Below are 24126 nucleotides of genomic sequence, written 5' to 3'. Positions count from 1 at the left end.
TATGACTGAACGCCTCCAGATGTTTGTGACATGCTGTGGAAATTTCAAAATAAAGGCGCATCTTAAAGATGATGATTGGAAGAAGATTGATCTTTGCATCAATCATATTGGACCATTGAACATTGAATCAATATATCGATCCAGATCAATATGCCATTAGACCTCATCCTCCATCCTTTGTTTAGCCTTTTTGACTATCAGCTGGTGTGACCTGCGCAGACCAGCTGTGCGTGCACACTTAGAAACTGTAATATAATTACTGTTTTGAAAATTGTAATCCGTTACATGATAGTAATAAGTAACTGAGTAATGGATTATTGCCCAACATGATTCATGATACCCTCAGTTAATCTCTGTGTCTGTCTCGCTCTGTGTCTCTGTAGGACTCGGAACCTCTCTGGTGGGTCTCCCAGACCTCGACACACCAAGAAGATCCACTTCATCAAAAACATGAAACAGTACGACACGAGAGGCAGCAGGTGGGTGACACACACACACACACACACACACACACACACACACACACACTGTTCTGCAGTTGCTATAAAGAAATATTAACGTCTAAAAACATTTATGAACTTCATCAAAACATTTTTAAGTCTAATCCAGTGTACAGTAACATGGTGTTTTTTTCTGGAAGACAGATTTCCTCTCAGGGACAATAAAGTTCAAGATAAAAGCTGAAAGTACCACACATCACACTGTTCCACTTCTCCAGCCAAATGTTTGTCCAGGTGTAGACAGTGTTGGGCAGCATGTTGATCCCTGCTGTTCACAGCGTGTAGAGTTACAGAACAACACCTAAGCACAGCAAGGTCAGGGCAGGGGACTTTTATGCAAACTGTCTTTCAACTTTTTGCAAGTCACCTAGGACCTGTATTGTCAGAGGGAAACAGCCTCTGCTCAGGTGTGCCAGGGAAAATTGAAAGGTAGAGTGAAAATACAGGGTGCTTGAATCATTGCTTTTAGCCACCAGGAGCTCTTATAACGGCGCTGGGAGCTACATTTTCTGCAACAAGTCAATTCATCGTTATCAAACTACAGCGGAGTGACTCTAACCTTCCCTGTAGAGTTATTCTGAACAGCTTCAACTCTACCCTAATATGAATAAAACATATTTTAAATAGTATTATGATTATTTATAGTGATTTTAAAAGGATGGTTCATAAGATTTGAAGTGGGTTTGTGTGAAGAATCTTTCCATAGTTAGTGCATCACCTGCAGTAGATGGCGGTCAGCACGGCCCCAGTGTGGAGAAGCAGAGGGGAGTAACAGCATGGAAGCTAAGCAATGTGCTGTTGTGGATGGGGTCAGCTGCAAAACATACTTTCAGCCGCTTAAAAAAGGTTAGGTGTACACAAGTTTACCTTGCTGTCAGATGGGAAAATGCTATGTTATATCAGCCAAATATTGTGCTCTCCAAAAAATGAAATAAACTTTGTAGGCTAAATCATTAATTTGACCTCATAGAACAAGGGAGTTGCTGCCTCGATCTTTTAATTTGTTTGTGTTATTGTGTATTATCGGTATTTTAAAGGGTTAGTTCAGATTTACCAAAGCCATACAATAACCCAAACTAACTAACAACATCAGCAACTCCTGTGTTCTGCGAGTTAAAATGACTGATTTCATCTATGGAGTTTGGTTGGTTTGGAGAGATATCGGGCTTAGCTAAAGGCTTTTTCCATCTTTTCTTTCTTTGCCATCAGAAACATCTGTCTGACAGCAAAGTAAGGTGGTCAAACTATTCTAAATATAACGTCCACCTAAACTGATATTGATTTTAGGTGGACCTTTTTTTAAGTGGCTGAAACACCTTACAGCAGTTCATTTTAGCTTCCGTGCTGAAACTCCTGTCTGCTCCTCTGCTAATACGCTGAGCATTAATAAGGACCTCTTACAACCCCACATCAAATAATCCCAACTTTCTCTTTCAGTTGCTTGTTTGTGGGATTTAATTAAATATCCCAGAGGTCATTACCTTTTCTACAGTTGCTCAGTCTCTCAGACAAGCTGAAGTGTGCAGCCTGTACGCCGCAGCAGGAGGAGAACAAAGCTCTTGGTTTATCTTACGCAGCCTGGACAGCGTCATTCTCTTCCATTCTTCCTCTATTGTTATTCTATTCTCGTCCTTCCTTGCAGGGTATATAAATCAGACCTCTGGGTCAAAGGAACGCAGGACAACTCATCAGATAATTATAGACTGAGGGCTGATTGCTTTAGAATAGATCCGGCTAATAGCAGCAGAGCTGTTGTTTGTAGTTCAGGCAAGTCGCCATGTCAAACGGCAGCTTACAGAGAAAAATGAATGCTAGAACTCTCCTTCCTTGGAACTGCTACTGTTGAACCTCGTATGACCCTCCTTTGGTTCATGGGAGATTTTAAGTGGGTCACCAATAAAAAAATATGTCAATAAGAGCAAGTCCCTGATTCCAGCAGTGTTTCACTGTCATAGTAAAAGTAGAAAGTAGGAAGGTTTGTTGTTTGTGTTCGCATGAATATATGTAATGGAGCAAAAGTTTTCACTGTGCAGCAGATTCACCTAAATGCGAATAACTTCAGGTGAAGCGGTGAATTTGTCAGTGATGCTAAAACTTTAGAGCATTTTCTTTTATCATTCTCTGCCCAGTTGCATAAAACCACTTAGGCTCAGGTTTTCCTTGAATTTTCATCTAAGGCCTAAGCAGAGTCCAGCATTAATGGTTTTCTGTATTTGCCTGGTTGGGCAATTGGATCAGAAATCTGCTTGTCCAGTTTTTACTTGCCCCTGCACAAATTGTTTTATTAGCTGTATTAGATGACAGCAAAGACTGAAGGTAATTGTTATGTTCAGTCTAGGGCTGCAACATCTATAAAACACTGAAAAATATCCATCCCAGTTATCAGAGTCCAAGGTGATGTCTTTAAATGTCTTGTTAGGTTCGTTTAAAACTCACAGGTATTTAGCTTAATATGATAAATGATGAAAAGCAGGAAATCTCCATATTTGAGAGGCTGAAAACAGCATTTTCTGCCATTTTGCATGAAAAATTATATATTGAAAAGGGTTATAGTTTAAGCCTTTTTGGCAGATTTACTTACCCAACATGGCACTTAACTTGCCCCAGGCAAGCAGACAATCGTTATTGTTGAGCCCTGCTTAGGAAAAAATGAGTTGCAGGATTTCCTTGGGATGTTATAAGAGAAAACTCTTTAATCTTTCAGTGTTTCCTCTTAGCTGCTTAAGTATTCCCTGAAGTGTTGCTAGAACGTCCTTAGTGATCATTTTCTTTTAAAGAAAGCCTTTATTTGTCTTGAAGGTGAAATAGTTTGAGGAACATCAGACAATGGATACCAGGACACATTTTTCAGGACAGAGAAAAGACGTTGGACAGAAGCAAAACGACAGTAATGTAATCAATGTGTAACTGGTGAATGCCCAGATACCATGTGACACAGGGAACACGACTACGGCGTCCAGCCTTCATAAATATCTATTGTGTGTTGAAAAGAAGCTGTGGACATGCAGGCAAAAAGCTCTTTTTAAAATCAAAATTGTGTACAAATCTGTCCATTAACTGCCCTAAAACATGTAAATTACCACTTTTGTGAGAATCCACTTCAAATTCTACGTGCCGTGAATATGCCATAAGCCTGCAAAGGAGGGGAGTGTGAATTAAACAAAAACAGCTCTAGATTATACATCCTCTGTGAAACTGGACTTTCCCCAGATAAATAAATGATATTAACATAAAGTCACTGGCCACAGTTACTCTATTAGGCCTGGATGAATTATCTCACCGTTAAACTTTTCCACAAATGTCTTAAGAGATTTGTTTTTTCTGGGCAGATTTTGGTGTAGCTCTGTAGCTCCAGCTCCTCGGTCAGCGGTCCATTTCCCAGAGGGGTTTTTCTTTAAGGTGATCATGGAATATTGTGCCCCCGGTGTTATGAACGTGTGGTAATAAGTGGACGTGTGGAGTCTCCATCAGTCACGTTTCCAGCAGGCCTGTTGTGATGCTTCTGCTGTTTCCAAATAACTCCCTGGTGACTTCCTGCTCTTCACTTTCCCATGCATCAGGGAACGAGCTGCGTGTGCGTGTGTTTCAGTGACACACACAACCGACGACAGCATTAAACCCAAACTCATAGTCTGTCTCATGGGATGGATCAAGGAAGAGCAGCAGGGACAAAAAAAGGATAATCAGTTTAAGTCGTAACGATTTATTCACATTCATTTCCAATTTCCCGGAAGACAACTAGACATTTAGCTCTTGTGAACTAAACTTTGAACCGCAGCAGCTCGCTAAGTTCCCTGTTGGTCTCCACTGAATGATAAATAACTTTATAAAACAGTTCTGCCTCCTGGAATGATGAATTACAGCCACAAGATGAGATCGCTCGCCTCTGTATGTTTGACCTGGATCATGTCAGGCTTGTAAAAATAACCACAGTGGATTTTGATTAACTTCTAGTCTGTGGCCCTTTTTAGAAGTTTATCCCAGTGTGACTGTCTACACAAACCACTAACTACTTAGAATCATTTTTATTTAATTCACTTAATTTGAATCAGATTACCAAAAAACCTCCTTTGCATGAGTTGACTACATTTACTTAGGTCACAACTTTGTCATTGTTAAACAATTTACATTTTTAATAACTCTTGCTACAAAATATATAGACACTGCAATCTGATAACACTTAAGGGACAGTCTAGCAATTAGACATATGTTCCCTTCAAAAAAATAAACACAAAGGGCATCTTTTATTGTTTTTATTGTGTGAAGTACTTTGTGTTGCCTTCTGTTTGTTTGAAAAGTGCGACATAAGTAAAGTTTGATTTGATAATAGTGTTAACAAGACAAACTGAGGCATAGCAAAGAGTTAAATGCTAGTCTCTGCATGCTAACAAGCTGGCAATGATACTGGTTAGCATGCTGATGTTTAGCAGTTATAATCACCAGGACCTTAGGGTTCACCAGAGTACAGCAGATGCTGATAAAGTAGTGTATAAATTTAGTTTGACCTGATGGCGGCACTTTATGGAAAATGAAGGGATCTCCAAAGTCATCGCTATTTATCTGAAGGGAGGAGATATCTTCTAGTAGTTGTAGATTTTCAGTGGATCACCAATGTCAGTAGGATTTATCCTCTTTGCATCACAGATATCTGTATCAAATTTGTGCTCAGTTGACCAGCCGCCATCCCTTCTTGACAAATTACAAATACCTTACAAATATTCACTGGTTATGTCACAAAACTTGTCACATGATTCTCTGACATCGTGCACATTTTAAGTAACAGGGTTCAATGTAGTGAAACATGTACGTTCCAGGGCGATGTCTTTAAAAGTCTTGTCTTGTCAGACTAAAACCCAAAGTTTTTTTTTTTAGCTTTAAATTATTTTAAATGGAGAAAAGCAGGAAATCTCCATATTTGACAGGCTGAAACAACATTTAATGCCATTTTTCATGAAAAATTACTTGAAAGATTACTGGATTATAATAATTCTTCAGCCAATTCCAACAAATCAATCTAAGAGGGAACAACATTGAAATCTCGTAATACAACCTTGTTGTAAATAGCAAGTAAATCACCTTGTATTCTTGTATCCTGAAGTAGTTTAATAGTTTAACTTTTTAACCACTTGTACAGTCTGGCAAGTTACTGGTCATATTTTCTGGACATGGCATTTTACTTGCTGCGGGCAATCCTTATTGTCGAGCCCCGTTGTAAGTGTTCTTGAATATTATCCTCACCCAAACAAAGAGCAGATTTATCATTTTAACCCCTCTGAAATCAGAATAACTCCTGTTTTGCTGAGTTTGTCTAAACATTGTGTTCCAGCATCCCAAAAACAAAACTCCTCATCCCCACCCTCAACACAACCCTCCTCTGCAGATTTTAAGATAAAGTTTTTTTTTCCTTTAAATCTCATATTTTATTTGCTCATATTGTTTAATCCAGGTTATGTAACTACTCTGGTAGATTTACTGCTCTCTCTGCCAGTATTCTGATTAACTGCAGAGCTGGTTAGTGTCTTAGTCTGATTTGGCTAAATTTGAATTTTTGGGCATTTGCCTCTGTTGCTGTTTCCTCTGACAGTCTCAGATTGACTTCATGTTATTTTTGTGGTCAGTCTCAGTGCTCTGATGAGCTCAGGCAGTGTGTGGCCTTTATCTTTTAATGCCATCAAGGAAACACAAGGTCAGTGATTTAAGGTCTCATTGTGGCTGAATACAAGCCTAGTGTGTATAGAAAATAAATTGATGCATCATAATCATGATACACTCAGAGATGAGTGTGTTTATGTTTTCACACACTGTGAATCATCATCCAGTCTCTTTGGTTCCCGAGCCAAACATAATGACTGTAAACATTTTCCTCTGATGCACAAACCAGTCTCTGCACCACAGAGGTTTATACTCCAGAGGATCCACCATGAAAAATACACACACACACACACACACACACACACACACACACACACACACACACCGACTTTCTTCCACTGAAACCCTGTTATAGCATGATGTTGTTAAGCAGTGTTTCTGGTAAAGGTGCAAATGTGTGTCTGCAAAACATTTTAAGTCCCTGCTGAGGAGAGATAATATCCTAGGGGGGAAAAAAAACTTTTTCAAATTGTCTTTTTAAGTAGGATGTGGTATAAAAATTGCCAGTTATCAGACCATGCACATTTTCTCATCTACATTATTGAATTCTATTCTGATAAAAAATATTAAAATCTACCAAGTTGTATTGTTACTGAACATTGTGTTTTGTGAAATTATAATAAAGCATTTTTTTAGGCTGCCCCTGACTAAAGATTTTCCTTCCTTATCACCTGTTTAAAACACAGGAATAAATCACTTCCAGCTTCACAAAAACAAATAGTCGTGGTCTTAACAACACTATGGACAATTAAGTCGCTAGGTTGCAATCTTGCGCCAAACACTTCACGCCTCCTGTCCCTGTCTGTCCCCGTCGTGTCTTCATCGTCCTTGGAGTCAGAGTCTGCTCAGAGACGCTGTAAATCCCCTGAAGGCAGAGTGTGTATCCCGTAGGACTGCTAACTGGGCTGACTTGGTAATGGCAGCTGCGGCGCAGTTAGCAGCAGTGTGCTGGGAACAGAGATCTGTGTTGCAACAATCCCTCGGACCTAACGGACAGGTGCAGCTCCCGCATGGAATTTGAGGTTGTTTTTTTTCTGTGACTAACAAATAAATGAGAACTTGCACTAATGGTGAAGTCGACTAGTAGAAGGCAGCCCTAGATTGTTCAGCCAAAAAAGGCTTCTCTTTTCGTTATGTGAAGAGTCATTGTATCTGATAATAATAAGAACTGTGAAATATCATACATGATGAAACCCTGACAGTTTTATCATTCTGAACCTCTTGTACTTTTGCAGCTCTAGTGATAAGTTTTATATTTTGACCTGGCTGTTGTTGTGGTCCTGTGGCTTCAGGCCAGAGCTCAGCACTTCCACTGGTTTTATGACCACCTGGTGAAAACATGCTCACTTAATAGCACTGCGAGGTACCACCAGATGTCTCACATATTTTCAGTACGATTTTATTGAGTGTGAACCTGAGAAGAATACAAAGAACTTGTACAATAAACCTGACTTGCTATTAGCAGTACTCAGTTTTACAGCTGGAGTCTGGTTTCAACAATTAAAGACTGAGATTGGAACACGAAATGAAAAAGGGAAACGGTCACAGTCCACTCGCTGTGACTTAAATTAAATTTGTTCAGTTCAGCTCTGATATTTATTCTTCCACAAGAGGAAGGCAATAAAAGTATGAAAGTTATATGTTAGATAGAAATACACTAAAGAGTTAATGTGATAAATAAATGCCAGATACTCAGTCCTAAGACAGCCAGATATTTTTTCTTATCAGCGTAATTATTGACGAGATTAATTGTCACATTTATCTTGGTAACAGTTAATAAACAATATCTTATTGAATACACTCATGTGCAAGATTCTCCGTCCTCACACTGGAGCTTGTATTCTTTATACTGGGAAGAAACAAAAAATTATGGCCCATGAGTCAACAGGACACTTTGAAGTATTTGCAGAAATAGGAAAATCTAAAAACTTAATATATTTATGGAATATTCATTACTCCATCAACAAGATGTTTTTAGGTACAGAGTGAGATTATTTTATCAGATTCATAACAGACAGCTGCTTCTGAAGCAACAAGTTTTTCCCTCCAGATTGTGGAGGGTTCTTGGTTGATCTTGGTCTAGTTTTCTGTTTTATTTGACTCAAATTAGGTTGGTTTTGGTTACTTTTTCATTGACTGTCCAGTCCTCTAATTTATTTTATCTGTGTGTTTTATCAGCTAAAAATATGCTGCCCACCAGTGATTTCACTGCCCACCCTGCCAGTGTTGCCAAGTTAATTCCTGTTTTGCACCAATAAACAGAGCCAACTGGACAGATGTTATAACAACATAACCACAGATGTGCGTTTCTGTTTGTGTTCCAGGATTGTGCTGATCTGTGCTAAAAGATCTCTGTGTGCCGCCTTTTCTGTTCTGCCCTACGGAGAAAGCTTCTACCTCAGGTAAACAACACACACCACCGCCTTTAGCGTCAGTGTCCGGCAGGATGAAAGTGTTGGAAAAGAGTTGAGGAGGATGTGGAGCTGGAGGCTTAGGAGAGGATGTGATTATCTCACTGGGAGATGAAAAAATAGGAGAGAGGAAGGAGTTGCTTTTGGAGAATAACAGGAGAAGGAGGAATAAAGGGCTGTCTGCACCAAGAATGATAACTGCAGCAATAAACTGCACAACTACAATGATAACTGTGAGCATCCACATTGATGAATAATGATAAACAGCAGTATCCAGCACGCCCTGCACACTCAGGGCTGTGACCTGAAATCCAGAAAGACAGAAGGATACAGGTTCAGGGTTAGATGCATTAGAAGAATCCAACGCTCTGTTACAAGGCAAATGTTATTCATACATTCATATGGTCAACATCAATTTTATGGTATCTTGACAAGCATCAGAGAGGACATCAGTAAGAACTTTTTAATGCCTAATTTGGAGTTTGGATGGCTTTTGATTGGCTATCAGTGTTTCTATCATTCATGAAATTGCTCCGAAAGTGATCCCATCGATATTGTTCAGTTTTGAATGAACTCAAGCCCAAGAGGTTCCCTTGTCTTGTTTCCCAGCTGCTGAGAAAAGTGAAGGGAGAGTCTGTAGGATTAAAAGCAGAGCAGAGTGAACTTCTGTCTGGCTCTGAAGCACATTCTGCTCAACCTAGCATTTTCAGTACGTTTTGACTCCGGACTAGCCTAACGTGTGTGCCCATATTGTCGAAAAAAAAAAAAAGTACTTTAAATCTAAAGAAATGCTTCAGGTTGCGTTTACGCCCGTCAGACACAGCTGGAACGCAAGATGCTCAGAGCTGGTGCAAACAGCTGCATGAGAACAAATAGTAAATAAATAAATAAATAAGATGAGAGCATTTCTGTTGCGTGAGACTTTTTGTTATCATTCTTTGTGTGTACAGAAGAGTTGTTTTTCAAGACCTCCTCCCGACACAACAAACAAGGGGGGGAGGAGATTTGGGATGATTTTCCCATGAGCCTCAGCTCCCCCTGACTTGACCTGAGGACATTTTTGGCTGGTGACACACAAACATGCACGCATACACATATACACAGACTGACATAATCACACGCAGACTTCCTCACAGATACACACTTGGGTCTGTATTGACATGATTACAGATAAATACGGAGCAGAACGTACACTTATCATGTTCTCCTGTTCTCTCTGACTCTAACACAAATACTCCAGATGAAAATACAGAGGAACGGTTATGTAAACATATCCTAATCCCTTTCTCTCTATCTCTCTCTCACACACACACACACACACAAACATTTTCTGATGGTAATCTACAACAGCCCTGGTGCATGTTTATCATCACGTCACACTCCCAGCACACATATACACGTACAATGTAAGAACTATCAGTACACAAAGAAAAACTAATGTGCTCCATACACAAAGATTACTGTAAACACACAGAAGTTGCTCCATCTTTCTGTTTTGCACACACACACACACACACACACACACACACACACACACACACACACACACACACACACACACACACAAAGTACCACTGGTTTTCTTGGTAATTCTCCTGCCGCAGAGGAAGTGAGCTCACATGTCACACTTCCACTTTTATCTTGTTCCTGGTGCTGAGTTCAGTGTGTTCATCAGAGCATGTGGGATGTTGGTGGGAGGTGACCTCTGACCTTTAACGCACAGGAATGTTATGAACCACATGTCCCAACCTGTCACATATAAACGCCACAGGCAGGAGGACTGAGGGAGAGAATATTACATTGAAAATGGTTTAGTCTTTAAACCAGACTAGAAATCTAAAGTTCCACTAGCAGCCCCTAGAGGCTAAAAAGTTCATTACGCCTCATGATTCAAAAAAGATTTAGCTGTTTTTAGACTGTTTTAAGCACAAAAGTATGAAAGTGTAAAGTTTATCTTGAAGGTGCTAAAGGAAAGTTCTTAAAATTAAAAGGGTTTATCCTCTGGGGAGCAAGAATATAATCAGATTAGACAAAGGAAAATTGAAGTAGTCACTAAAATTATTAAAAGTATTAGACTAATTTCTCACTGATTTGATGTTTTCTGGTCCTTTAGTATTGTGATCTGATGGTACCATTCATTGTGATTATGTTTGCCTTTTTAATGAAAACTCATTTCATGTGATTTTCGATTTAATATCAAAGTTGCGGCAACCCTTATTTCCACACAGTCAGAGACAGTAAGAGTGTCTGCTCTTGTTCTCTCTTTTTTTGTGATTCACCATTATTATAATTCCTTATTTAAATGTTATGCCTGTGCATTTTGATAAACTTTTGTCTCTTTATTACAAAAATAAAACAACTGCTGGACCTGAAGAATCCCAGTCGACTGAGGGGTTTCTGACTGAATATTTAAATCTTTTACTGATAATATTAAAGATTTCAGTTTTGTAAAATGATCAGCTCATCAACAGTTACATCCCTTTGTCTATTTCTAATGTGACATGTTGAACACTGATTGGTTACAGGCACGTAACTGCGGCCCTGACACATGGTATATTTCTGAAAGTCTACATCTCCACTTTGACAAGATCAGTTTTTTAAGGGAAAAAAAACAAAATTCAAACTACTGCAGTCAGATTCATCATGCTGTCAATCTTTTTTCTGAGCTCTTAAATTCCTGCTGGTAAACCTGCTGCCTCTGTTCTCCACTCACCTTAACCACTTCTCTCTCTCTCTCTCCCTCTCTCTCCCTCTCCCCTTCTCTCCAGTGACCCCACATTAAACCACCCCAGGAGGAGGCACTCGTCCGGTAACATCTCCACCACCCTGGAGATGCTGCCGGGGCTGGAGGGCTTTCAACTGGAGACCTACGGCAGGGTAGATAAACACACCAACGCTGACACACATTGAGACACACGCAGCCTGTTTACACGCGGTATTAACATGCGTGTTCGGTGACCTAATCACAAGTGGACAGCTCTGAGCACCTCCATTCATGCCTGGCCTCAGAATGCGTCTCAAGTGCCCACTTGTGATCGGATCTCACTTCTCCCGCTCTGTAGAAAAAACACATGTAGCTGCATGATTTCCACTTATAAAGACCAGATGTGTTGTTTATAACTGGCAGCCCAACAGTAGTACCCAACACAGAAGAAATAACTTAAAGCTGCAACAAAGAGTTTTTAACTGGTTGTATCAGTTTAATACTGATGCCTCTATATGACCTACTGACATATATTTCTCTATAGTTATTCTTAATGTCTTCCTCCGGGACAGATTCTCCTTGAAATCAGTTGAAACCAGCCCGTGTTTTCACAGCAAAAGTTACAGTAAGTTGTATGTTAGCCTGTTAAAAAGAAGCAGGAGGATTTTTATTTGGATAATTGTATTTTTGACATCATATTTTGTAGTTACTACTGTGGAAACACTACAGATTCTGTCCACAAAATATGAAAGTTCCCTGTAGAAGCTTTAATGTATAATGTTTGCCAAATTGTTTCTTTGTTTGCCCTGGCGGGTAGGAGAGCCTGAACACGTCATTTACATTACAGTGAATAAAATGCAAATCAGACAGCTGTTTCATGTGGCTTTACAGGTTGCCAGTTGAGTCACACTCTATACATACCGCTAAAAGGATGTGATCACATGTGGCCCAGACCACCTCCGAATGAGAGATCAGATCTTAATGCGTCCTCAATGTTGTGATCAGATCACTGAAGACACGTGTTAATACCAGGTGTAAACAGTCACAGGCAGAGTTTCATGTGTTCAGATACTGTAAGTTCATCTCTCTCTCTCTTTGTGTCTCAGTCGGTGTCGTACGCCCAGTTTCTGTACCCTACTAATGCCCTGGTGAGGCAGAAGCCGTCGTCCACCAGCGACCTGACGCTGCAGATTCCCGTGTCCAGGAGCACACACAGCATGCCGGGCAGGAGCTGCCCACCCAGCAGACTGAACAGCACTGTGGGACTGGACCTGGGTAATAAAACACACACAAACACACACAAACACACAGGTGCCATACCCCTATATATTTTAGATTATGTCAGGTTTTCACCACAAACTATCAAGTCAAACGTAGGGTTGATAGTAGGGCTGTGACAGTGTGGATATTTTCTTACCGCGGTCACAAACCAACATATACCAGCAGCATGCAGCTGATATGGAGAGTGTGAGCAGGAGGCTGAGTGATGGTGCTGCTAGCGGAGCAGAGCAGAAAGTTGTCAGTCTGGCAGTAAATGTACAGTACAGGTTGTGTTGTCAGTTAATAAATGCTGCAGCTTTTCAAGACCAAGAAAAGTCTGAAAACTCTGTTGTTTCCCAACTGCTGGAAAAAGGAAGGAGGTTAGCCCTGAAGTAAACTGAGCAGAAGAAGGCTAATGTTAATCTCACGCTAATGCTAATGCTAACATTGTACCTTTACAGTGTCGGCTCCAGTGAGGGCAGATCCCTCCATAATGATAAATCCAACGCAGAATGTTTGATTCCCATCTTGAAAACAGTTGTTGTTGTTGTTGTTGTTAGCATGTTGTTAGCCACCCTCTGGCAACCGCAAGATGCCTTGGGTTGAGTTTGTTAGACAATCAGTCTGTGTTCCTGACTTGTTAACCAGTCAGAGGCTGTTTCTGACTTGTGTGTGAAAGCGCTGATGCATAGATGTATTAAGAAATCCGTGCGCTGATCTCAACATGAGATTGACCCGTCAAAATAAAATTTGCGGTGATGAGCTCAACCCTGCAGTAAGAATCACATGACTGCGGTGATGTGTCCGTCATCACAGACCTATTTGATAGTTTTATGTCCCTGCATTTTGACGTGACATTTAGAGTGAGATACAGGAGGCAGATGAGTGTGACTGTGGCTGCAGAGAGTAGAAGAAGGAAAAAAATAATGTAAAGAGAGGAAGAGAAAAACACGAGATGTAGGGATGAGACGTGAGAGCTGTTGCAGCTGTACTGTAGTACTTTTCTCTGAATATTTCAGACACATGCATATACATATGTATGTACACACTGTGTGTCTCATGCTCCTCCTGTCTGTAAACACATACACACACAGTGACAGAGCCCTGTATTAGCCTCTAAACCTCTCCCTTTAATCCGGAACCTCTCATTAACACAACACAGCTGTGTGTGTGTGTATTTGAGAGTTACAAAACATCTGAGACTGTGTGTGTGTGTATCAGTGTGTGCATTGATAGCAGGTTTATATTTTTAGTCCTCTTGTGACGTACGTCTTCAGTCTCAGCTGTGAAAGCTGCTTTATTCACACTGTTTGGTGGCTAACTAGTCACAAAAGCATCCAGCCAGTCATTTGGTTTTGTTCAGACTTATGAAACTGTGTGACGTCGACAGCTTCGCCAGCAGGTCGGGACCTCTGAGATGTAGCCTGCATCACTGCGGCCAGCTGTTGGTCTATAAACAGCTGCAGCGTGTGAGCTAACTGCTCATCCAACGTCATTTCTACATGTGTTAAATTATTACTAATAATAGAATATGAAAGTCAGAGATAGATGGAGTTGTTTGATGTAGAGCCAGGCTAGCAGTTTCCCCGTGTCTTTATGCTAAGCTAAGCTAAACGCCTCTGTTATAAGGAACAAGGATTTATTCATACAACTCAAACCAATCAATAGATTTAATTAATCCAACTAACTGATTAATCATTGACATTTATCACATTTTATAAGAGCACTTAATAACATTGTCAGTCTATTTCATGGACAGTTTAGAAAATAAATCAAACTTGGTGCAGCAGAACCAGAGATATCATTAAAGTTATCAGATATCATTCATTATCAACTCACTTACAGTTTCACTCTTTCACAAGACAAATCATATCATATACAAATAATTTCCGATTATATTTTCAGTTCTGCTGACTCAAATCTGTGTGTTTGTCTCTCGTCCAGGTCTAGAAGATGTGACCGACTACGACCCGAACCTCCTCAGTGACCCCCAGTGGCCTTGTGGGAAACACAAGCGGGTGCTGATCTTCGCCTCCTACATGGTAAGAAGACAATAAAGTTTTTTCTTTAATAAGGCCAAGGGTGTGCTACGTTAAAAATATTCTTCAATTTCATTAAAATGCATCAAAAATCTATATAATTTTGGAACAGCAGTAAATATCCAGCAGATTGTGCCACAGTACGATTCTTGATATCGATAAAATCAATAATGAAATTCAGCCATTGTTAATTTTCACCTGAAATAAAAACTCTTAGTTTCTGAGATAGAAAGACTGAGGGGGATATTTACTCCCATACACAACTTTTTTCGATAAGCTGTGGCAGAGCTGTAGCTTTGCAAATTTTGTGCATTTTCCTTAACTGATAATTGAACGTGAACAATCGATTAATCGTTAATAATTAATGACTAGTAAAATAAAAAATGTCTGCTTTTGTCAACCTGTCCTTTGACACCACCAAACAGAACTAACAAAGCAGACCAAATCAAATCATGAGACAACCCTTGAACTCTGGAGAAATGCTACAAAAAACACAGATTGTCAGTTAATTAATTTTTAATTGGTTAAATTCTCCCTCAACCTGTTCTGTGCTGGTTGGCCTTCGTCCTCTTCCTTTGAAACCACGAACGCTCGTAGGTGCTATGCTGCCCCCTTCAGGTCTGGAAGAACTGCATCCCAGGTACCAGCCATAGTGTAGAAAAACAAGTACCGTCGCGTTTTTGGAATCAACTTGGTACTGAAATATCAGGTCCTGTGACATCTCTGGTCTTCATCTAGAGCTCTGCAGGCTATTTGTCATCTTTAATAAACTCTGTGTCAGAGGACAGATGGTTTTAATGCACTCAGAGCACTTTACTGCTATATGACAGCGCAGCCGTTCATACATCAGCAGTCTTTTCTGTGCAAACAATATTGTTTGAGAGGAGTTATGAGTAGCATTTTAAAAGACGAGTTGCAAATAAACAGCCTGCGATGTGCTGATCCAATCAGATGTTAATCTAATTAAATGGATCAAATTTCTCATACTAACTTCAGATAAATGTGTTTGTTTTGTTTCTGTCTCGATTTGTTTCCAGTTGTGGACCTGGTTCATTTTTATTCGGATGAAAATCATCTTTATACGCTTCGTTCTTTGATTAAGAACAAAATTACACTGTAAGGTTCATTCCTCACGTTCTCAGAAACAGGAATAAAGGGGCAGAATGAAAAGTCTGAAGGAGAGCGAGGCAGAGAGGAAATAAAGAAGAGACGACAGAAGTGCAGAGAGGAGAGAGCAGTACAGAGGATTATAGAGCTCTGAGAACAGAATAATCACTACTGAGAACAGAAACACACACATACACTTACATTCATGAACACACACACACACACACATGGAGTTCTTTTACATCAACATAATTATCCTATAGGCAGCAGCTTAGTTTGATCCCTCCACTGGGATGAATTAAAAATTATGGACACACACACACACACACACTTTATCAGTACTGTTTAATCCATCAGAGGTGGGCTGCTTTGTCACTGATCTCTGTGTGTGTGTGTGTGTGTGTGTGTGTGTGTGTGTGTGTGTGTGTGTGTGTGTGTGTGTGTGTTAGCATTACGCTGTGTGATCTCACCACCCACTACAGTGCCAACCCTCTGACCTAAACTACAAACACACCAAGATCAGAAACACAGTCAAAACTTCCCTCACACACTATAAATACACCACGGCTGTCCCTGACCAACAAATGAAACCGAATCAACCAAACTATATATTCTGTTCTATTCTAATATTCTATACATATATTTGATGTGTATCCTTTTTTTTATTTTGAGGTGCAGTGTGCTAACTAAATTCCTAAATGAGTTTTAACTTTTCCTCGTGACCTGTGATGTGAAGATATCAGATTTTTACACAGTCGGAGAAGTCAAAAAGTAGGGCTGAATGATTCTGAAAAAAATATCAAATTGCAGTTATTGTGACTGATATTGCAATTGCCGTATGATTTATGATATAGAGATAATAATTAGTTTTACATCATTATGATTATTTTGATTGAAAAACATGTTAAAATAACTATGGTGGGGTTTTTGTTTTGTTTTGTTGCAGGAATCTGCACCAAATGAAGATGTTTTTTAAGTCTGCAGAATCTGATTTGTAGGACAGGACACACATTTTGACTTTAACAAATATTGCACCACCTATGATTTGAAAATTGCAGGAAGCCATATTGCGATTGCGAAAAATTGCACAGCCCTAATTAAAAGCATCCTGTAGTTCAGTTAAAAAAGCAGCTGCCCAACATCACCTGCGCTGCACGCTGACTGCTCCTTCACGCCGTGATTTCAGGATTTATTTTGATCAAGGGACAGTGGAAAGACAGACCAAGTTGTTTTTGGTGAGTTTTATTTAGTGGCAGTGAAGCTGACGATGATTCAAAACGATTCTGGTGAGTTTGGTGAGAGCGATTAAACATCATTAAATCTTACTCTTTAAAATAAGGTCTCTCGCTTTAGCAAACCTTTTTATAATGTCGTCAAACACTGACAGCAACAATCTGAGCCTGTCAGTGGCAAATACAAGCACAAACAACAGGTAAACAAGCGAGCATCACCTGCTCTGTGCGCTCAGTTGGTTGGTTTGTGGTGATTTAGAAACCCGGTTTGTGAAGTTTACATCCTGTCATGCTGTTGCATTGCTCTATGTACAATATTGGAGAAAAAAAAATGAGCTGAAACTTGTTTACCAACCACTCCTTCATCCTCTCATCAGTCAACTGACAGCACATGTGGGCTCATGGATATTTTTTAATAAGTGCATCAGCTGTTATAAAAATATATTTATCTGCCTCTTTAATTCCTCATTGAAATGTTCCCACTTTACAGTTAAAGGATAAAACAGATAGAAGCTTAAAAAATGCAAAGCACATCGACTGACAAAGAAAAAAAAATGCTTGACTGGAAGAATCTCAGTCGACTCTACGACTCCCACAATTAAGCCGTAGAATTGTTTGTCCTGGTTTAAAAGTATTTTGTGTACACACTTCTTCACTGAATTAACAACTAAAGGTTCAGACTCTGGGAATAAAATCAGGACTTGCCAAATACAGGCTAAATGTTGGTGAGCTCCGAGTGAAGCAGAAGATGGTACAGAGAGAAAAACCCTCTCAGTGTTTACTTCCCCATGGGGTTCATTTACATTCAGTTCACCATTGTTTGACTTTTAAATGTTTCTGCTTACTCTTTGCATAAACAGAGGAAAAAAGACATTTTCATTCCTTTCTTCCCCCCACTCATTTTCTCTTGTTCTGTTTTCTCCATCTTCTTTGTCTTTTTTTTTTTTTACATCTTCTTTTCTCGTCTTTTTCTTCCTCCAGACGACAGTAATAGAATACGTCAAACCGTCCGACCTGAAGAAAGACATGAACGAGACGTTTAAGGAGAAGTTTCCTCACATTAAACTCACTCTCAGCAAAATACGCAGGTAAAGTATTTGAACAACTAAATATCATGAAAGACTTGCAGTAACAGAATACATGATACATTTCTTTACAGTACTTTAACTTTTAATCCGTTGACTTTGTGACTCTCTGTCTCACAGTCTGAAGAGAGAGATGAGAGTAGTTGGGGAGGACTGCGGCCTGCAGCCCGTCACCATCGCGATGGCGTTCGTCTACTTTGAGAAGTTGGTGCTGCAGGGTCGACTCAATAAACAGAACAGGTACGCCAACATCTGACTCTCATAGAACACAACAGCTGGATGCACTGTGCTGTGAAAGTGAGGGGCGGGTATCAAGAACTGGTACTGAACTGGTACCCGTGGTCAAAACTGAAATCATCATCAGTCAGCTGTTGGTAGGGGTGCAACAGATCAAAAAACCCACGGTTCAGATCGTATCACGGTTTTGAGTCACAGATCGGATCATTTTTCGGATCAGCAAAAAAGAAAAAAGTGGTGGGATTAGGGTTAAATTATTTTAAAAATGCACTTGTCTTTGATCTTTGCCTGTCTGTAATTATCACCATAGTTATGTAATGTAATAATAATGATAATAGTAATGATAATGGTAATAATATTAAAAACTTCAAACTATACATATAGTAGATCATTATACACTGTACAGTATAATACACAACTACGCTCTGTAGTCTGGCTTAATGTCACGCCTACAGCAGCACATCTGATTGGTTAGAAGTCATGATCAATCGATCAGCAGACACACTGTGTGACATTTCATGTCATATCTTTATTATCTGCTCTAAATTACACTGAGTGGTATGAAATAAGAGTATCAGTATGCATCAGTATTTACAAACAGTACTGGTATCAATAAAATACTAATGATGCCCGTCCCTACTGAAGTGAATATTTTAGGACTGAAAACTGAAGTAATTCTTACCATAACTCACCTATTATCAGCTGTTATAGTTAAACACTAGAGCTGCAATGATTAGTCAATTAATCAATTAGTTGTCAACTATTAAATTAAGTGCCAACTTGATTTTTGTTTATTATTTGTTGTAAACTTTGTTGTCATTTGTTACGAAAAACTGTAAAAAGATTCTCTAATTCCAGTTTATTAATATGAATCTATCCTGGTGGCATATTTTGACTGGCTGACTTCTGCTCCATTTATCATGATAAACACTGCTTGTATGATCGATTTATTTCTAGAAATTAAGAATATTATATTTTAACAGAACAGGATATAGGCAAAGCTCTTTTTTTCCATACTTATCCAGACCTATAAATGACTAAAATCAAAAAACATACTTTTTCATTCTGCTTGGGAACCCTGTTAGATGTGTAAGATGTAAAGTATTCTGGCTCTTCAGGTTGTTTTCAGTGGGTGTGTAATGTAAAGTTAAATGAGTGTCTGTAACTGAGCACTCGCTCTCGCTCAGAGGCAGACTAATAAATAAAAAATGTCAAAAATCGTACAAAAAGATCACCCAAAAAAAACGAAAACAACTAGCAGTTAACTCAACCAATTGATAGCAGCTGATACATTCATCCAGTCGCCCAACCTGACCTCCATCCTTCGACTAGTCACATCTGTCTCCCTTTTTACTTCTGTTGAAACCCACACAGCTGCTAAATTTATGCCTGTGTTGTGTTTTGGTGTGATGTCCAGCCAGCAGCGGTGGACTCTCACCTTTGATCAGCTTTGACCGAGCAGATGTAAACTGTCATTATATTATTTTAGCATGTTTGATCACCATGCTGCATGAAGTACATCATCACCAACAATAAGCGCTGACGCTGTTTTACAGGAAGTTGGTGTCAGCTGCCTGCATCCTACTGGCTGCTAAGATCAGCAGTGACCTCAAGAAGCAGGAGGTCAAACACCTCATTGATGTAAGTCACACACACACACACACACACAGAGGATCATGTAGGATCATAGTGGTTTACCTGCGCCTGTCTGTCAGATCATGTTGCTCTTGCTCAGGTGTTTGTGAAGCTGATCTACCTGAGCAGGTGGAAAAGGACCTGCAGGACAGTTTCTGTCCTTCACAGTGGACAACATCAAACCTCAGCTGTGTGGTCGTCCTTAAATCACAGCAGGTGCAGTGACATGGCCGCTGTTATCGGACAGTTTCAGCTCATCACAGACATGTCGGATGAATAACAACAAACAGAAATGTTGAAGATGTTAGATTTCGATTTATTAGTCAATTGTCAGAAGAGAATTGGCCAACAATGGGATTATGAGAATTTGCAGGTTTTCTCTGTTTTGTATCATTATAAACTCGACATTTGGTGGGTTTTATCAAACAAAACAAATATATCTGATCAAAATTTCCCAGAGCTCAACATGACTCCCTCAGACTGTCTGTAATGGAAGTGATTGTTAGTTGTATCCTAAAATTGATCAGTTGTTAAAAAAAAATAATAATAATAATTTGAAATAATCCTCATGTTTGACATTGATTTGACATTAATCAATACTTTTGAATCAGTCATCTCAGTATTGTTTATTGTACAAAACAAAGGGACAGTTCAGATTATTTGAAATGGGTTTGTACAGCATCTGGAGACAGAGAGTTTTACCAGCATGGAAGCTAAGCGCTGTGGACGGGCCTTTTTTAAGTGTACACTATGTCCTTGCTGTCAGACGACATTTTCAGATAAGAATCCGCCGTTATAAAAGCCAAATATTTCTCTCTGCTATCAACTCCTTCGCCAAAAACATGAATTTTACCTAGCAGAACTCGGGAGTTGCTGATCTACCACTGTCTCTTTTGGTTGGTTAGTTTGTGTGACTTTGGTGAAGCAGAACTAAACCTTTAAAACACTGAAGCCACACAATAACACAAACCAACTAACCGATCGAGGCAGTGGTAGAGGCAGTGTTCTGCAAGGTAAAATTACTGTATTTGCTCTGCTGGCTTTGCAGAGAGAGATTTTTGTCTAATAGAATGATGGTTTCCCATCAGAACAGGCTGTCTGACAAATATTCTAAATGTATACTTAAGCTGATATAGATGTTTTTACGTGGCTAAAAAACCTTCGCTGCTGACTCTGTCCACTGGAGTACATTGTTTAGTTTCCTGCACTGGTGCTCCTGCTGCTTCTCCAAACTGTTGACCTCCATCTTCTTTTCTTTAATGGACAAATACCTTGAACGACCCCTCTTCAAACAATCTGAACTGTCCCTTTAAGTGACTGAGGTGGCCCTGGGGTGAAAAGCATGACAAAATTTAAATAGAAAATAAGTAAATATGGCTTGTCAGAGAGAATTGGACACAGAACACTTGACATGTTGTCAGAAAGCATTTCGTCTCATGCTTTGGTTTCTGTTGTGTCTCCGTAGAAGCTGGAGGAGCGTTTCAGGATCAGCAGGAGGGAGCTGATATCGTTCGAGTTCACCATCCTGGTCGCCCTGGAGATGGCGCTCTACCTCCCCGAGAGTAAAGTCATGCCACATTACAGACGGCTGGTGCAGCAGCAGCAGTTATAGCGGTGATGATCACACCTCCCTCCGGGGGCTCCGGCACCTTTCAGCTCCACACTGTGACAGACGGATCGTCGTGATGTCTGGCTCAGAGGCCCGGAGGAGTCATCCTCCTCTCAGACACCAAAGCTCGTCCGCACTGTGACGGCAGTACGACAGCGGGTCTGGCAGCGACACAGAGAGCTACATCGCCTTTTCTTCCTCCCTCAGCCGCCAAAGTGACGACACACTGTGATCGATGGTTCAGCAGTAGGACTGGCGCCGCGCTCAACAGTACAGCTGGGTATCACCACAGATTTCCTGAAACAAATCAGACTCACAAGGTCCCGATTTTGCTTCAATCCAATATCGATACAGTTACGGATATATTTAAGTAACAGCAGCACAAAAATCATAAACACTTAAAATCATGTCTTCTGTGAAGGGAATTATATGTTTGTCTTTCCTGTCAGATTTTAAAAAAGGTTTTCCTCTCTTGATCCTCACCACAGACTTTAGAAATGGAGACATTCATGAAACTTTAATGACAAATTTAGATCATTTTGGTTTCAGTGTGGAGTCGTCCTTTCTAAATTCTCTGCAGTTGAATGATAGAGACGTCATCAACCCTGTTACAAGTCAGAGCAGCATTAACATTATTTTGAGAAAGAATAACTGTAACTGTTTAACTGTTTCTAACACTCTAGTCTAAAACTACTGTCGATTTTGAGGTTCGCTGCTTCTGCAGCACCAAAGTCTCTGAGGCTGAAAATGAAGAAATTGGACATAAAGTCTGAAATAACACTTTTGGTTTGAATATGCTGACAGTCACTAAAGACAAACATGAGTTTTGCACATTTGACAATCATGTTACTTCATTTAAAAGCATCAACACTGAAGAGTGTTTTAAGCAACATGTTACCAACATCCGTCCAACATTTGGTACAAAACTTAAATTGTTAAGTTAAGTTTAAGGCCATAAACTCAGGCCATGAGGGGAAAACAGCACGGTTCTGACAGCAGTCTCTAGAACTTCCTTACATGTCTCGTCCTCTCACTGGTCTGGTTTAGACACCAGGTTAGGAAGTGATGTCATTTCCTTCACCAGCTTCTTCTTGTTTTTGGAGACATTAACACTCCCACTCCCTGACTTCTTCGCTCGTCTGATCAGATTTTAATCGAGGGACATTTTTCATCATCACTCTAATGCTTCCTGGTAGCACACATGGAGCTGCAGTCTGCTGCTGTCAGAAGCTCCACCGGGGGAGTTCAGATGTTTTAAGTGCCTTACCTGAGGCCACCTGAAGCGTAGATGTTCCTATTCTGTTTGTCCTTGGATCCTGGGATTCAAACCCACAGCTTTAATCCACCTCTCCTCTGTGTTTTGACCTCTGTCTCGCTCTCATGTCGTCATCCGTCCTCCTTGCTGATCAGCGGGCTGCTGCGCTCTCTGGTGGTCAAAGAGAAGCACTGCGTCTTTTGAAAAAAATGCTGTGATGGTAAAACAGATGGAAAAAAAAAACACTTGTCATCGTCTCTGCTGCAGTGACAAACAGCTTCTTGGGGAAAGGTCTCCTCCCCGTCCCACTGCAGGAGTCCGTGTCCATTATGGTCTGCATTTCAACACTGAAACACATCATACAGCTCAACAAAGCCTGTCACAAACACTTCTTCAAATAATAGCTGAAAAGCAGCCTTTTTTGCATTAGTTTTTGTTTACTTTTGAGGTCTTTACTGTCCCGAACATTGCAATATTTTGTTGGGATGTGACGCCAGCTGAGTTGGATAACTAATCATCATCTGTTCTGATAATTGATTAATCATTTGTCATATTTTTTAAGGTAAAACTATTTGTCTTCTATATTATTAAAGAAATAATTCAGATTCTTTGAAGTGGGGTTGTTTGGAGAAGCAGAAAAGTTTGATAGCAAAATGTATTTTAGTCACCTTAAACAAAAAATTTTTAGAATTTCAAGTCTACGTTATTTATATTTTATCACTTTATCTTGCTGTTATCTTTGCTCCGAAGCCACCAAACTCTTTTAACAAAAGCATTAATTTTATCTTGTAAACATCTGTATTTCTGGTCTACCGCTGCCTTAATCGATTAGTTTGTTTATAATATTCTGTGACTTCAGTGAATCTGAGCTAACTCTTAAAAACACTCGAGTCACAAAATAATAGAGACAAACTAACCAATCGAGGCAGCAGTGGAGCAGCAAGTCCCAAAATCTGTGAGGCATAATTACTGTTTTTGTCGAAGGAGTCTGGTTGCTTTGGAGGAAGCAATATTATGAACGATCAAACTTAAGTTTCCTGTCAGAAAAGGCCTTTTGAAGGCGAGGTAAGTACCTCATACAACCCCACTTCCAAAAACCTGAACTAAACTAAATATCTTTTAGGCTGCTGGTCGAACAAAACAATCTGAACATGTCAGCTTGGGCTTTGAAAAATTGTGACAAGTATTTTTTTCCATTATTTCAAACATGTTATAAATGATTAATCAATTAATCGAGAAAATAAGTGACAGAAAGTGATCATTAGTCGCAGATCTGAGTCTGCTGCAGAACTGATCATCATTCATTCACCGGATGGAGACGCACAAAAACGCTCACATACGGTACAATAATATTTTTAAACGGGTCGGTGCCAACACTGAAGCTTCTTAAGGTGGAACTG

At 39.8% G+C, this 24126-nt stretch overlaps 1 protein-coding gene across 1 annotated transcript in view; it reads left to right on the top strand.

Moving 5' to 3' along the window:
* The window catches only part of cables2b (Cdk5 and Abl enzyme substrate 2b), a 47675-nt gene extending 25764 nt beyond the window's left edge, over positions 1-21911 (top strand). Inside the window, exons 2-10 of the mRNA XM_084720318.1 lie at positions 384-479; positions 8477-8554; positions 11332-11440; positions 12374-12542; positions 14472-14569; positions 17887-17993; positions 18111-18230; positions 19784-19868; positions 21328-21911. Coding sequence (XP_084576444.1) covers positions 384-479; positions 8477-8554; positions 11332-11440; positions 12374-12542; positions 14472-14569; positions 17887-17993; positions 18111-18230; positions 19784-19868; positions 21328-21474 — 1009 coding nt within the window. The 3' untranslated portion in view covers positions 21475-21911. The remainder of the gene's footprint in view (positions 1-383; positions 480-8476; positions 8555-11331; positions 11441-12373; positions 12543-14471; positions 14570-17886; positions 17994-18110; positions 18231-19783; positions 19869-21327) is intronic.
* The last annotated feature ends 2215 nt before the right edge of the window (positions 21912-24126 follow it).

The sequence above is a fragment of the Lutjanus erythropterus genome, chromosome 6 (assembly GCF_056507025.1).
Source record: "Lutjanus erythropterus isolate fLutEry1 chromosome 6, fLutEry1.hap2, whole genome shotgun sequence".
NCBI lineage: Eukaryota > Metazoa > Chordata > Actinopteri > Lutjaniformes > Lutjanidae > Lutjanus > Lutjanus erythropterus.
The sequence above is the reverse complement of the archived record's forward strand: the minus strand, read 5'-3'. Positions and strand labels throughout refer to the sequence as shown.